The sequence below is a fragment of the Melanotaenia boesemani genome, chromosome 10, assembly GCF_017639745.1.
Source record: "Melanotaenia boesemani isolate fMelBoe1 chromosome 10, fMelBoe1.pri, whole genome shotgun sequence".
NCBI classification, from domain to species: Eukaryota; Metazoa; Chordata; class Actinopteri; order Atheriniformes; family Melanotaeniidae; genus Melanotaenia; species Melanotaenia boesemani.
In genome coordinates this window covers 32655368-32671814 of record NC_055691.1, presented here as the reverse complement: position 1 = coordinate 32671814, position 16447 = coordinate 32655368, and the positions used below count along the sequence as shown (strand labels likewise).

The following is a 16447-nucleotide window of genomic DNA, read 5'->3' as shown; positions in this document are numbered from 1 at the left end:
GTTATTTTCTTGTGTGACATTTTTGTATGATGACGTAGGGCATCAATTCATGAAAAAAGGTGAAATATAGAAATGAAAGGTTTCTGCCCAACAGGAGTTAAGTAAAACACGGCAGCATTGTCTCCCTGTTGATGGGAAAGTCTGGTTATTAAAAAGCATTAAGGTTACCGTTGTTTTATGTATTGCAATACTTAACTTGTCAACCTTGATTCCACTTTTTAATACGTATTATTGACCTAAATTAATTTGTTAAAATACTAATACTTTATTTGACTAAAACTAGACTAAAATCTTTTTGAGTTTTTGTCGACTAAAACTGGACTAAAACTATCAAACTTAGAAATGACTAAAATGTGACTAAAACTAATCAGCATTTTCTACCTGAAGACTAAAACTAAGACTAAAACTGAGATGCCTGCCAAAAACAACACTCCATTAAGCTCCCTCTCCCCTTCTGGTGCAAATTAAGACTTGATACAGCCTTAAAACCCTGCTTGTGAGTCATTTCTGACTCACAAGAAGGAGGATGGAGAGGTGAAGAGATGAGACAAAAATAAGACAAATGAAATGAGCCTAAAATGTCAGCTATGAAAACAATCCATAGCCTACCGTTTATTGCAGTCTTGTCATATTGACATTGTGCACGTTGATAATGAGAAGACTGTAAATATGTTATATTGTGCAGCTCTGGTATGTTTACGCCTCATGAATGTTTGTGTAAGACACCTGTGCTTATCGTTTTTCTCTACCTGATGTGTCATTGATAACTGAAGGCCATTTGAAGGTAATACTCAAAAGATCTGCTACCTATAGCTTACTATATTTGTAACTATGGCAGCATAAAGACCTTCTGCTCTCTCTTTGGGGATGTACTGTAAATTAATCAAGTTACATACTTATTACAGCACAGGGAAATTAAAGAAACTAAAACAAACATTTCGTTAATGCACATAATGTTTTCTCTGTTTTTCCCTTCAGCTGTTGACAGCTGCCAGTTTGTTCCAGCTGCAAGCACTACAAAGGCACTGTGAACTCATCTGCTCCCAGCACATAAACCTGGAAAATGCAGTCAGTATCTACAAGACAGCCAAGGTAACAAATACACTGGATCATCTTGTACTTTGTGACAACAAGAGAATGATCTATTTTTCTATATAGTTCAAACATGACCAAGTAATTGCTTTGTTTTTCTGAACAGGCACATGGTTCAGTGGAGCTGTGCTCATTCTGTGAAGGTTACTTCTTGCAGCAGATGCCTCCACTGATAGAGAGAGAGAGTTTCAAGAGCCTGTTGTTGGGCCCCCCCGGGGCTCGACAGGGCAACAGCTCCACTTCTTTACTGGCTCACTGCCGTGTTGACTCACCTCTGGAGGAGCTGGAGGCCACCCTGGCACAACGTCTTCGCTCTCTCTATATTTCATCCAGAGTCTGAAGACACAAGGATGCTGTAGAGAGATGAAAAAAGAAATGGAGGAGCATGGTAGATGAAATGGAAGTTGAATCTACTAAGTGATACAAGATCAGATTTTTAGCAGTTGTCTAAATACACTCCTACTAAATCTGATTCTATCTGTGTGTTAAGGTGCAACTTCTGCAGTACTTTGAAACTGGGGTGCAGATCAGTGGGTGGCTTTAGCAGCAGATTACTCTGTGGAATATTCAGTGTTTATTATTTCAGGCCGAGCACGGCATTGTGATAATTGTTGTAATAAACGTGTGTCTACGAAGAAGGTGGACAATGATGTTTCTCTGCAAAGCTCAGGAAGCTTGATTGGAGAATCTACCAAAGGGAGCAACAAGTGGCTACTTTGAATGATGAAACACTGCTGCCCTCTACTGGAAAAAAACTGCCAAAACCAATGTTTGCCTTGAATATTTGGGATCAACCGCTCCCTCCTGGTTTGGACTGATGCTACAGAAACAGACTGAAGGATCTAATAGAGACTGAAGTGAGGTGTCATTCAAACTAATAACGGTGAATGGGAGGCTGTGGGTAGCCTCAGTGCCTCTCACAGTGATGTAAACGTTGAGTTAACTAATGTACTTTTTTTAACGTTAGTTTTTTTTTTTTTTTTTAGAGTATGACCAGAGCGATACACTTACTGCAGAGTGGGATGGACATTTTCTATTTAATGAGGAAAAAAAAGATGTGAAAGTATTTAATGGGGTGTTCCCTTTTTATTTTGTTTTTAATCCAAGCTAATTATTATTATTGTAAAAATATGCTTTTGTTGTTTGTCCAGGTACACTAACAGTTTATTAAGCTTATATATCTTAAGTTTGACGTAACTAGATTCCAGCATTGATTTTGGACGAGTCGGTTTTAAGGCTGAATATTAAAATAAACCTGGTAAACAAACCTTGTCATTTTGTCCTTGTACTGGGAATCCCAAACATATTCATTAGTGCTGGGCAACAATAAATGATTTTTATTGCGATTAATCGCATGAAATGTTTGCGATTAATTACAATGTTACATGAAAAATGTCCTTTTCTTTTAGAAGTACTACTATATGAAGAAAATTCAGTAACTTTTGGTTTACAAACACAAATAAACAGCTTTCATCAGCAGTTTTCTCTTTATACGGTAAAAATATATTTTTTCTCAAATCTCATCTTAAATATTAATGCAATCAAATTAATGTTCATTATAAGAATAAAAATCACAGGATTTAATAATTAAAAGGGTCAGCAGGATGAATTTAAAGTTGTGTGAAGCTGCTTCTTTTTAAACAAAGAGGGAACAATATCTGATTATTTTAAGCCATCAGGTGAACAGACAGAAAGATTAGAATCTCAGCACGCCTAGATTGTGAGGTGAGATGATCTCCGCAAAATGCACAATAACTTCCAACCATGCAGTTTTAGTGGGACATTATCCAGGTTTCTCTAACTTTGATTGTTTAACTGTTTTGCTTAGCTGGACACAGCTTTAATACTTTGATAACTTGTATAAATGTTTTTTTTAGAAACAGTGAAGGTCCTGTGCGCACACATACACACATATATATATACATACATACATACATACATACATACATACACACACATATATATATATATATATATATATATATATATATATATATATATATATAAACCTAAAACTGAAAATTTATAATTATTTAGAAAAATAGAAATAAAATAAAATCCCCTTGAAATTGACATTGGCTAAATATTTGATACTTTTTTTTTTTTATTGTGAATCCAATTATTTGTTTTCTCAAAGTTCAGAGTACAAACAATGACTTTCATTCTTACATTACATTATTTTTTTTCAAATAAACATTATGGCACTGATTTAGCTCCACATATCTGCACTACTTCACTGTCTTGGTCTCTTTATTTTGCTTGTCTTCAGAAAACTTTTAATTTGGATAAACCTGCTCTCCTATCTGTTAACATAAGATGCACCTTTCCCTCCTGAGATGTGGAAGTGGAGCCCCTTTGAGGAGTTCTGCTCCCTAAAGGGGCTCACTAGTCACATTAATGTGCCTAGCACTAATTTTAAAAGCTATTTGTTAGTGTAAAGTGGTATACTCACCTGCAACTGGAAAAAGACTAACACAAACCTATAAAATGAAAGGTGGAGAGGTGGTACAATCATGAAGGCTAAAAATAAGTAAATAAAATCCATTATAGCAAAAAATGCAAAAAAGAGAGAGAAAAAAAATACAACAATCAAACTGGTATCAACTGAAGTTTAAGTATTAAAACTACAAATATATTTAGTAGTTTCTTACAGGGATGCACTTATCCAAGCATTTGCTGGTTTAAAAAAGGAAAACAAAGACACCATAACTGAATGAGTTTATTTGTTTCAGCACTGAAGATGCTCACAGTTATGTTATATGGGGATTACATCAGTAGGTTTTGTTCCTGCTCTGTCAAGAGACCCATTTGGGCCTAAAATTCATTGGATGTCCTTAGTGCTGCTAACTTCCTATTGTAGAAAACAGAAAGGAGGGTAAACATCAGGTATTGCTTTGTGTTTGTAGTACTGGTCTTCCCTCATTGTGCCTCTTCTACCAACAGGTAGAGAGAGCCCAGACTTCTGAGCCTTCCACAGAGAGGTACAGAGTAAAGGAAGCATTCTTTGAAAACGATGTGCACAAGAGAAGGAGGAGGAGGAGAGGGAGAGGAAAAAAATAATCTGCAAGACCAAGGGGATCGAAGCCAGAAAAAAAGCAGGGAGTGGGAAAAGTAAGGGATAGAGAAGGGAATTTAAACTTTAAAAGGTAGTTTTGTGGAGAGAGAATCAATGAAGGCTGAGAGAAGGACTGAGTTTGGCATGGAACATTAACACTAAAGCCATGCAAAGAAAAGCTCATGTTTGACATGCACACAGCAATACAAGCTAAAAGCATAGAGCAGGAATCCCCAGCATGGTTGAGAAGACAATCAACCCCCACAGCTCGTCTATTTACAAAGAGAATAGGCAGACTTGGATCTGCAGTGTTTCTCCTCAGGCCTGGCCTACACGCACAATAATATGAAACTGACAAATATCAATAGAAGAGCATATTTCCTCTCCAAAAAGAGGCTAAGTCTACATTCTTAAATTACTGGTAAATCTTTTTTTTTCTTTCTTTTTTTCTCCAGAGTTCCAACAAGTTCTCTTCCCCTTCTTCTGCAAGGTCTGGGAATAGAGAATTTAAGTTGTCAAAGTTTAAACAAAAGCAAAAGAAATGTCTTTTTTCTTCAAAGTTGTCCCATTTAAGAACACACAAGAGGGTAATAAATAACATTCAACTGATCTAACAGCTTTTTTCATATAAATAGCCAAGTTATAAATTAGGAAATCAAACAGTGAGATGAACAAACATGAATAAATAAGGACAACAATACAAAAATATCCACAATTGCATTTATCACATCTTTTTTTCTTTGTTTTTTGTTGTTCCTCTACTCCTACTGCTGGTATGTGAGACTAAGAGAGAGGTACAAATGGTAAATTAAAGACAAAGTGCCGCAGATAACAAGAAACAGGAATGTTTGGATCATTTTTCGGTCGATCAGACATAGACATAACTGATCATGTACAAAAATACACAGAAGAATTTAAAACAACAGAATGTGGCAGGCGCAGGTTTACCAACCCGTTCCTATGGTATCTAAACATAGTATCACAACTAGACATTTCATTTTTTCTTTTTTGTTTTACATTAGAAATGATATCAGTCTGTACAACAGAATAGATCATTCATTTTTAAATACCCACATACCCACCCGCATCCCTCCCCCCAACCCTGTACTATAATTTAATCTCCCCCACTGCCCCCTTGCCTATTCCTGCTCTCACCCAGCACCTCTCTGAAATAACAATTCCAGTCCATTTTGCAGCAATAGTATTAAGTCTAATAAAATCAGTTTGTAATTCAAACCCAGTTCATCACAAAGAATGTACATTAAAAAGCAAACAAATACAATCCAGCAAGCATCCGTGTCAGCTGTTTGGGCTTTCCACAAAACTCCTCTCATGTCCCTCCTCCTCGGGTCTTCTGTATTTTGGATGTTGTTCTTCGTCATTAAAACATCCCAGAGTTTTCTGTGCATATTTGACCTGTGGGTGTGGATGTTTTGTGTTTGTAGTTTCTTAAGTGTTTTTGATTAATGCTTATTTTTCAATCAACAAATGCTTCTGTAAGTCAGAAAGGAAAAGGGGCTGGTTGGTGATGGAAGGGTGAGATATTGTTGTGTGTGTGTGTTTGCAAGTGTGTGCTTGAGTGTTCTTCAAAAAAAAAAAAAAGACAGGGGGGTTATTACTGAAGGATTTTCATCTACTTCTACTGATGGCTGGCAGAGGTTGAGTAGGGGTGTGGAGGAAGATGAAGGCAGAAGTCTGCATGAAGGGGCTGTTTCCATGGTAACCCCTCAGCGCACCTTTAAAAGCAGTCCTCCGTCAACAAATGTCCGTCTCTCTCAGGGCACTCGAGGGGGTGGAGGGGCGGTTGAGGGAGGACGAATGAAGCAGGGAGCAGGAGGAGGGACTTTAATAGGTTTTCTGGATAATTCCTGGTGTCAGAAACAAGTCAGGTCATTACACAAGTTAGCAGCAGCAAGAGAGCAAACAACAGCAAGGGCCACAGGTGAGAACATGGTTGGAGTAGAGGAGGGGTTAATGATGGTGGACATTGAGGGTTAATGGCAAAAGGAGTGGTAGAACATGGATTCGTGTTTGTTATGTAGGTGCAGTTAATTGTTTGTAAAATACCGCTTTAATTATTTCAATATATTTCTATCTATATAAAGTCATTTTATACAAAAGATGTCCATAAATAATAATGTACATCTCATAATGTACAGACAGAGTATTCTCTCTGTGCTGCTGCTTTATAGTGATACTGGGATTGGTTTTGCACTGGTTCAGTTACAGAGTGTCTCAGTCTAAGAATCGTCCTGTGTCCCCACTGACGCCACGGACAACTTGGCTCTGTCTCGGCCTGCAGCTGGAAATTTGGTGTCATTATATTGTGACTCTTGCCTCCGGACGTGCATGGGTGAGGGGCAGTGCTTGGATGGCGTGCCAGAAGTATAGGGCACCTGTCCGTTCTTCTCGTCTGAAAAAAGTTGTTTAATTACGTCAAAGAAGTTACTCAATGGGCTGCCTAGGTGCACAGACAGGAAGAAAAGAGGACAAAAAAAAGGGAAAAGAGGAGAAAGAGAACAAACAAACTAATGAACAATTCACAGGATAGAGACGTGACTACATGTAAGACGGAGCAAGCAGAAGCGAGGACGAGGACCGACAGACACAGCGAAGAGATGAGCACTGCTGAAGCAGCTTATGTGAGTTTCCATGAATCATGCATACCTCATAGCAAATTCAGTGAAAACACACAGTTTCATCTACATCTAAAACAAGAAATTTATTATCTGAGATCATATCTATGTGAAGAAACCTATTACAAATGTCTTTGTCTACTAAACTGTCGACTGTACAAAGTACAAAAAGTAGTAATAAAAGTTTCCCAAAGCAGGTCTGACAAATTAGAAGCAGAAGGAGTGGATGAAGGAGAAATCAAAAGCGAGGTCTGCACATATCTACCTCTACCATTGCAACCAATCTGCTCCTCTTAGGAAAGCTGCCATCCCTACACACAAAGGCTATCTCCATCCAGACTGTTTTCTTTTGTGATTCCAAATAGTGAAATGAGCTACCAAATCAGAGCAGAGGCATCTTTTCTACCTGAAAGCTCATCTTCCAGATCATCTCCTTTCCAAAAACTTGTAACTCTATAGTGTCCAACCTGCATTTATTTTGTACCTCTGTATCTGTTTTACTTGCATTGTGTTGATGAAATAAAAACTTTGTCTTACTGTTTACGTTTTCTCTAACACCGTCAACGCATTGGTGAAGCTCAGCTGAGCTTTTAATTAACACAACTTTTTAACTCATGTCAGAGTTTTTCCACATATACCTATAAAACTTGACCAGAAACATCAACATAATAAAACTTAGAGTCAAATATATCCTGTCTGAAACTGAGGTTGTTTGCATAAAAGAGAGTGCATGCTACGCTAAGCAAACGTAGTGCTTCATAAATACAATAATTAAAGTTTTGTGATAATATGAATGCAAACAGTCTCTATCTAAATACACAAGCTATTTTAGAAGAGCCCTAATGGTCCCACTGCAGTCATGCAGTGCAGTAAAGGCACCAAAACTAGAAATGGAGCACATGATGACTCACTGCTCTTTTTGTTAATGGTGCAGCTGCACATCTCTGGGATCTATCAGTCAGAAAAAAAAAAAAAAACTTGCCCGGTGGGCTTCTGGATATATGATACAAACTCTTACAACATCAGTTTAAACTTGCTGGGTGAAAACAAAGCACACACCTGCTGGACTGCGTCTAGTGTCTGAGGATCAGAATGTTGTAACTTTATGGTGTAAAGAGGAATCTCCAAAGAACACTGCCTCCAACAGCCTGTAGATTACAGAAAACTTTACAGGAGAAAGTGATTGTGTTTTACTTGTGGCTTGACAGTCTCTGCCCATGCAGACGTGTATGAATGTGCCACATTCAGTTTTCTGCTGAGTTATTTAGCTGAAAAAAGGTTTGGCATTCATTTGCTTCCCTCCCCCTAATCAGTGTTTTACAACAGCAAGAGTGGCACAGCATGATGGTGCCTGTTCAATAAAACACCGCCTTCTAAGTAAAACCACTGAGTGTGTCTGTAATCTTTTGTAGTCCTTGGTTGTCTACTATCCCCCTAAAATGGTCTCCTGGGTACGGTGCCATTACCATGATTATAGGGGACATAATGACCATGACTTGATTAGACCTTTTGTTTGATACACATTGGTGTGCAAAGCCCTTTCTCCTCCTAATTACAGTCATTGGCTTTCATCTGTAAAGCCCTCATGTTCAGGCAGCAGTATAGGCCTGTTAGGGGGTCAAAGAGGTGAAGAGGACAGGATTGGTTTCAGTTCAAGCTAAAGACACAGTGATCTGCTTTAGGGCTCATTGTAAAGTGTTTGAGACTGTCAATGGTCTAAAAGGCATGGATTTACTGAAACTAACTGGGGTCAAAGTTTATCTCTTATTCTAAATTCATCAGTGTTGATAACAGAGGATGCTGTGCTCCTTTATTTTTCTTGATAACATCATCAGTATCTTCTTCTGTGCTTTAAGTGGTTATCACATTAAATAAAGTGCTCTAAATTGTGCTCTTACAATGTCATTGCTGCTTCACAGACAACCCACAGCAATCATTAAAACCTAATCTAATGTAATATAACATAATTTCACCCTTTCCGCACCTCAGTCTGATGAGTTTGACAATATGAAAGATCAAAAATAAGTGGCAAACTTAGTGAGGCAAAGCAATAAAAACGGACTGTTAAATATAACAGCTGCCATGGCTTCTGTTCATTTATGAGAGCCCAGTCAGGGTAATAATGCATAAAAGACTCACAGTTAAAAAAGTACAGCACAATATTAACCTGCACCTGAGATGAATCTGAAAATGAGTGGAAGAGGAAATTAGATGCTAACATTGTGACAGGAGTAGTACAATTTACACATGGGATGAAACTGATATCCGAGGGAAACGACACACTTCCTCTTGATAACACACCAGCCTGATGGTGTTCGTCTGACCAGCAGATGGCAGTGTTATGAAGAGGATGAAAACTGTGATGCACACACAAACAGAACAGTAGGGACATGCTAAAAGCAGTAGGGGAGGAGTAGAATCCCCATTTCTCCTCTCTTATTCTCTTCATCTTGCAGACTGTGCTTTTAAAGAGCATGATATTGACACCATGGGGAAAGGACAGGCTTAGTATTAGCCTCAGTATTAGCTCTTCAACTAATGAGAAGATAAAAGTTGATTTTATCTGCATCATCAAGCTTACATGTAAGGGTTAATAAAGGCTCAGCATTCGTATTCTGCCTTTAAAGGTGCCAAATACGGACAAACAAACCAAGGGAGAGAGTCAAAGAGGACATTTATCAGGTGTGGTGTCGCTGTGCAGTGCATTGTGGGAATGTGTTGAGGTGAAGTGGTGTTACCATGGTGACAGGCTCTAGCGATCAGTCTTGGAAGTAGGGGTAACAGAATGTGAATCAGCTTACTCTACTTCTACTCTAATCCTCAGTACCGGGGCAACAAGACAACATTTGACCTGCAGTCGCCCCTCTAGAGCGACTCCCACCCTTTCAAGTCAGAGAGATGCCTACATGCAATGGAAGCTGCTCAGAGAGGCAGAGTGTGGCTCGGGGATTTCAAGCACAGCAGAGAGGGCAAGCTCTAGCTTAGCTTCAGCGGTGAAAAGTAGTTCATCAAGGGGTGGGATGGGAAGATGAAGCAATAAGGTTATGGGTGAAGTTTTGGAAAGGTGTTTATGTACTTTTAAATGTATTATTTTGGGGGGAAAAAGCAGTTCTTACTTACCAGACAATTGTTGGACACCAGGCTGATCATGTGTGCTTAACAACTGACTCTGAATCGTCTCAACCACTCGCTTAAAACGCCGACTTGGTCCTGAGAACACATGGACATATGATTTAAATTTTTTAAGAAATAAACCCTCTTTCAAGGGAGACGCTGAGTTGTTGCAGGAGGGAAACACAGGTGGGATTAATGATGGCTTAGTTTCATCGACTATCCCTGTAAACCATGATAGTGTTCAAGAACGAACAGAGGTGGTCCCTCCATGAAGTGGCATGCAGCCATCATAAACACACCTGCACTTTTCCTACTGTGACAACTCAAAATATCCACTCATTTGCATCAAAATACACAGAATGAAACAGCAGGAAAACAGCCCAGCATGTACACAATATGTGAAATAAACTAGAGGAAAAAAGATGGGTGGTTAGTACATAAATGTGGTATGCAGATAGCTGAAAAACTACAGAAAATCTGTGATAAAAAAAAGGTTTTAAAACTGGAACAAGATTGGGATAAGGTGGGGCACTCACTTGTGTTGGTAAGAATTAAACAAAAAGTCCAGAAAGAGAATAAAAAATATGTATGTGTGTGTGAAATGGAGACACTGAAGAGAGTAAAGCATGCATGTGTTTCTGCACAACTAAGCATTCACACATGATTGCTTAGTATGTAATCTCGCATAGCCAGACCTCATTCTGTTACGCTCCGGGAGGTTCAGGGAAAATCTTATCAAGCACTAAGAACTGCAAGTACTTCAAGAAACTGTCAAGCGGTCGCTCTTTTTGGCAGCAAGTTTGGAAAACACCCACCTCTTTAAAAAACACTCCTGGTTTGTTTGTTTGTTGGGTATAACCAAACTTAATTCTATTAGACTGAAGTGTGACGGTATTCCACTTGACATGCAAGAGGCAGCATAATTTTGGGATCGGTGACTTCCCAAGACCTCTGCAATTCCAATGAAATGGAAAACCAGAAGAATTTCCTGCCCAATCTGATTTTTATGAGATATTTCGGAATTTTGGGGGTATTTGGGGCAAACACATGCAGCCTGGGCAAACTAGAAAACTGATAAGAATGTTAATGCAGGTTTAGGATGCTAAACCTGCGGTAAAATAAGCACAACCAGTGATGAGCAGGATAAGCAGATTTTATGCATGCTGAAGCAACCTCACCTGATAGCAGGGTGAAGGTGACAGAGTAGATGCCATTCTCTTTTGTGGCAGCTGTGCTCTCCGTGTAGGTAATATCCACCTGAAATTTGACCGGCTTTTGGAAGACAGTGGGGCCGGCTGTGGACTTGTACTCTGCTCGGAAACTGGTTTGAGAGATCACACTGTGGCTCAGGCTGGGAATCTGAAGACGGAAGAGTCAGGAGAGGATAAACTGACAAAGAGGAAATAAAAGCAATAAAAATACGTAGTACAAAGATGCAGGTAATGGATGAGATTACACACAGGCAGCAATGATGTCAATTTTTTCCCCTCACACTTTCCATATAATGGTGAGTGAACCCTCATTAAAATACCCTCCACATAGTATGAGCCACAGTTGAAACTTTAAGGAGATTAATGCCTCAGGGAGTAGCCATGCATGCCAGAGTCTTAAGCTAATGTAATCTTGAGTCATCCAACAACACTGCACTCTCCTGCCGAAAATGAATTTGTATGCTAAATGAACAGGTGAGCTCTGAAATTGTCACGTTTTCCTATAAGTGCTGAAGAGGCTTTGACATTGCATTAATGTAAGTGTCCACAAAGGTATGATTCCTCTGATTCAGGTGCCAATCTACTGTCTGGAATACCAGTTTGCATAACCCAGAGGAGAAAAAAGTTGCCTGGAGGGAAGCAGAAACAGATTTGACATTGACCTACACTAGCAAAGTTTGCATTTATGTAGACTGCGTTACATCTAACTGGGGTGAGGACAGGTTCTGTTTACTTATGTACACTGAATATCAACTACCACTGCTGAATATTTGTTGATACTGTTGTGCTCATTGATGTTGCCTGCATCTGCATGTATTTGTTCACACCATTATCAAGTTCAACACACACACAGAGACACAGATACAATCTACACTATATCGCAGCTTCTCACATTCCACAGCTAAATATATTAAAACACACACATACACACACTCAAATCATTGTATTGAGGGCAAAGCATCTATATGCTAATGATCTGTGCTGTGTTGATTTTTCTATTGACCTCAAGTGAGTCTACAGTCAAAGAGAAAATAGAGGCACCAAATACAAGCAGTTTACTGAATTGCTACACAAATCTGGGATACATTAGGAAGCACTAGGAGAGAGGCTGCCAAATAACTGCACATGCAAGGAAAAAGCGCTGTGGCAGATGGGAGTCAGGTCAGGGTCAGGAAAAAAGTAAGAAATTAAGAACAAATGTTTACAAGTACATACTGAGAGGAAGGCTTGAACGATGTCTGCCTTGATGGAACTGAGAGGCTTGTCTTTGATGACGATAAAAATCTGCTCCTCTTTTTCCAGGTTGATGAAGTTACCGAACCAAGATTTTTTGGCAAGTCTGTGAAAGGAAACAAGAAAATAGATCAATATTAACATTTACAAGTGAGCATTTGTCCACATCAACCTTTGTGCTTCCTCACCATACTCACCAATCAGTCCAGAATAATGGAGAACAGGTCGAGAGATTTTGATATATAATTCATGGTTGAATGAAAAGGATCAAGGGAAATCAGCTTAAACTTCTGCTTCATCTATAGTAGTAGAATATGTCTTTTCCAGAAACACAGGTCATCTTTGTTACAATCTGGCCTCTGTGTTAGCTATCAAAACTGCAAGGGGAAATAATACAGGGAGGCAAATCCCCAGTGATTCCTTGGTAAAGAGCCATAAAGTAGATTAATACTTTCTCTATGAAGTCGAAGCATCATCTTGTTCAGTTTCTGGTTATCCAAACACTCAGCTAATCAAAGCCAAAGCTTTACAAGCCATCTCCTCAACAACAGAAGCATTATCTCCCTCATAGCTTCTCTCTGTCCCAGAAAAGTAAGCTGCAGGACTGAAGATGTAAACATTCTGATATATGCAGTAGGGTTTGGGTTATCCTGGTCTTAACTGTAATGGGAACTTCAGACTCTAAGGGTGTTGATTCAAGTTTAATACCATCCATTGCTTTCTATTATTTTTCATAAATGAAATGGTAAATTGTAACAGAATGATATAGATAGAGCAGTCCAGCTGTACTTTCAGACATAAATATAATCAATGCATGAAAAATATATGATTATTAATATTACATGTCAGCATGATCCCCAACATACATGTACATACACAACTGCCTTTTACATAAAATATCAATGCAAATACCTGATCAAACATCTTTTCCACTCATCTCTCTAAATTCTTACAGTCAAGACATCCTTCCCAGGCAAATGACCAAGCCAGCCAAACAGGCATATCTAGGCCAGCCTCGAGTAATAAAGTCCATGGGAATTTGGCAACTTCACACAAGAGTCCCCTCATTCCCATCTTCCACCCCCACACACATAAACCGCGGCCACCTGTGACGATGCTGCATCTCCAACCTAGACAGGACCTGAGGTCATTACGGGGAACTCAGCAGGCAAAAATCAAACATTTATGGATAGTGCACTTTCCAAAACATCCTGCTATCAAGAGTGAGCCTGTTTGACTTAGTGAGTGAGGGGCTGGCAAGTCATGCATAGTTATGATAGTAGTTGTGCCTTCAAAAAACAGCATCTACTTACTCTGGGGAAGACTCTGGCGTGAGGCTGGACATCTCCTCTTGTGTAGGAACTGTGGAGGCAGTGAGTCCAATATACGTAAAAAATTCATAGAAATTCAACACGCTGAACACACAATATTGTAAAGTAGTATTTGAAGGTTATGTTAAAATAAAACATTCGCAAGATAGCACAAAATCAGTCAAGATGTTAGTACCTTGGAGTTTCCTGCGGTGGAAGCGTGGCGAGCCCAGGAAGCTGTTCTTGATGGAGTTGAGACGCGTCCTCCAAGGCATGCCTCCAATAGAGGGGCTTGGAGGCGGTGTTGGAGTCGGGGTTCCAGCTGGGCTGTCCTTGGGAGTGTGCACTGGAGTGCCCTTAGGGGTGGGGAGGGGGCTGCCTCGAGGGGAGGGGTGAGGGGTAACCTGTATGAGGGGGATAGATTTGGGTGGGTGGTCAGTTAATGGAGAAGGAGCTGGTGCAACGGGGTGAAAATGGTGCAGCCGGATAGGTGACAGGGGCACCACTGGGCTAAAGGGCACAGAAAGTTGGGGGTTGGCAGCGTAATGGGAGCGGCGTACCTGGGGGCTGTTAGGGATGGAAGCACTGGTGATAGATGAAGTGGCAAAGGGGGATGGGGAGCATGGAGAAGTAGGGGTGGGAGGCACAGAGGCAGAGGGCGGCTGTGATGGTAGCTGGCAGGGGCTGGATGGTTCTGATTTGGCTGCAGGTGTTAGATCAGGTGAGGTTTCAGGTAGGGGGTTTGATCGTGTGGCTTGGAGGGGTTTTGGGGCAACTTTGGGCTTGGCGGGGAGTGTCTGTGTCTTATTGAGTGCTTCTGGCAGTGGCTCACTGTTTGGAGCAAGTGAGTTGGGGGTGGAGATTCGTGGGCTTGCACGATTTGGAGCAGGTTCTGGGGACGGACAGGGGCTAGCATTGGGGGAATGGGTAAAGTCCGGAGACTGCGGTGGCACACAGAACTTTCTAACAGGCTGGGTTCAAAAGACAGGGTCCAGGGTTGCACAGCACATTAAAGCCAAGATGCAATAAAAGGTGTGTGGAGAAAAGAAAATAAAACACAGGGATGCACACACACACACACACACACACACAAACACACACAAAAATCAAAAAGGCAAAAAAAGTGGCAGAACAAACAATCACATATGCATTGGCAGCCAAAGAATAAAGAAGCAGGTAAGGGAAAAACATATGCAGGAAAGATGGAGGAATCACAACAAAAAGAAGAACAAAGCAGAAAATGATCAAGACATGAACCTTTCACATCAAAAGAAGACAAAACAAAACTGAAATGGGAAAAATATCAGCAAGCAACGTGCACATTATCAAATCTAAACAAGATGCATTAAAATATGGACTTCAATTGCACTAAACATAAAGGTTCTGATAAAGAAAAGCAAGCAAACACAGAAAGATGTGAGAGACACGAGGCCAGCTGTGAAGACAATTTGGGCAGACTCAATAACAGGAGGAAGGTAGCATCTCTGCTGGGAGATTTCTGGTTTCCTGATAGGTTTATTGATCTGTTTGACTTGTAATTGTGAAATTGAAGTCATAGCGCTCCACCATTAGCCTTAAACACAAGCCCCATTTCCAGAAACTAAGTCTGAGAAACAACCCCACACAGAGCCTCCTGCTGAGAGCACAATCCAGGCTTTGGATACGTCTGAGAAATCAATTTCCCTTTCAGATCAGCCTGAAAGAACCTGTGTGGTGTGAGGAGCTCGTCTTTGGATCCTGGCTAATCTTGAGCCTTCTCAGGTTAGTCAGCTGGAAAAGTTTACCACATGCTCTCCGGCTCTGAGCAAGGATAGTGGGATTTTCTGAAGCATTCCCTGAGCTGGATTTCCACAGAGCTCAGGCCACAGAAGACAAGAGGAGGGATAATGATTGAAGAGGATTGAGAGAATGGAAAGGAAAGAGGTTTCATGGGTGGAGAAAGTTTGTTTTGCTGTCACAACCCCTGTGCGTGTTCAGTGTGAGTTATTTGGAGTTAACAGAAAGGCCCAAACTACATGGACAGACAAATAACTACTGCAAAGTCTAAAGTCTAAAACATGATATGAAGAAGTAATCACAGTAGATACCTCCTTGAAATGCAAATGTGAATAAGACCTTAGACAGTTTTAAACATGATTAGGTGGAAGGTTGGATCAATATTGCATTTGCACAGATTGACAGTTGTAATACCTCTTGCTGACAAAAATAGTAATAAGATGGAATCTGCAGAGGATGGATGGTTGTTAACCAGTGAGTGTGTCTGAGCCTTACGACTTACTCGTGGGCTGCTGAGGGGACTGGTGGAGAGGCCAGAGGAGGCTCCACTAATAGACCGCGACCTGTGGTACAAATGTGAAAAAACACAGAAAGGGGCAGAGGTATTTATAGGATCCAGCTTGTTACACGTTTTAAAAACAGGTAAAGGTGGGGGGTTGGTTACATGTTGCATATTGTTAGAGAGCGAAGCAGCACATCACATTTAGCACATGGGCTGCAATCACACCTCTTGCAAACACAGCATCTGTTAAACTAAGAGGCTAAATGGACTACAACACAGTAACAACAGCACATTACTAACACATTACTAACATTGAACCCCAGCAATTAGTCTCACGCCACTTAAGCTTTGGGCTCAAATATATTGATCTGACAAAATCCGTTAGCATCTTTCCACACTAGCTTAAATCTTCTATACAGTCTGTTAATAAACCAAATGTTTTTGAGATTTTTGCGCCTTTAGGCCTAGAAAATATCTTGAGAGTGAGAATAAAAAGGAACATTTGGTCGAGTGTTATT

General features: G+C 40.2%; 2 protein-coding genes across 5 annotated transcripts in view; one reads left to right on the top strand and one right to left on the bottom strand.

The window, feature by feature from the left end:
- The window catches only part of abtb2b (ankyrin repeat and BTB (POZ) domain containing 2b), a 43943-nt gene extending 41554 nt beyond the window's left edge, over window positions 1-2389 (top strand). The window contains exons 16-17 of one of the 2 annotated variants that reach the window (XM_041997969.1): window positions 979-1092; window positions 1199-2389. In XM_041997969.1, the coding sequence (XP_041853903.1) occupies window positions 979-1092; window positions 1199-1432 (348 nt within the window). In that variant the 3' untranslated portion in view covers window positions 1433-2389. The remainder of the gene's footprint in view (window positions 1-978; window positions 1093-1198) is intronic. The other variant, XM_041997970.1, reaches the window with a different exon arrangement.
- A 2893-nt stretch (window positions 2390-5282) lies between these two features.
- The window catches only part of brsk2a (BR serine/threonine kinase 2a), a 162817-nt gene continuing 151652 nt past the window's right edge, over window positions 5283-16447 (bottom strand). For 2 of the 3 annotated variants that reach the window (XM_041997792.1, XM_041997793.1), the window contains 7 exons: window positions 15930-15990; window positions 13848-14055; window positions 13655-13703; window positions 12324-12447; window positions 11076-11256; window positions 9904-9993; window positions 5283-6015 (listed from right to left, as the gene is read on the bottom strand). In XM_041997792.1, coding sequence (XP_041853726.1) covers window positions 5993-6015; window positions 9904-9993; window positions 11076-11256; window positions 12324-12447; window positions 13655-13703; window positions 13848-14055; window positions 15930-15990 — 736 coding nt within the window. In that variant the 3' untranslated portion in view covers window positions 5283-5992. The other variant, XM_041997794.1, reaches the window with a different exon arrangement.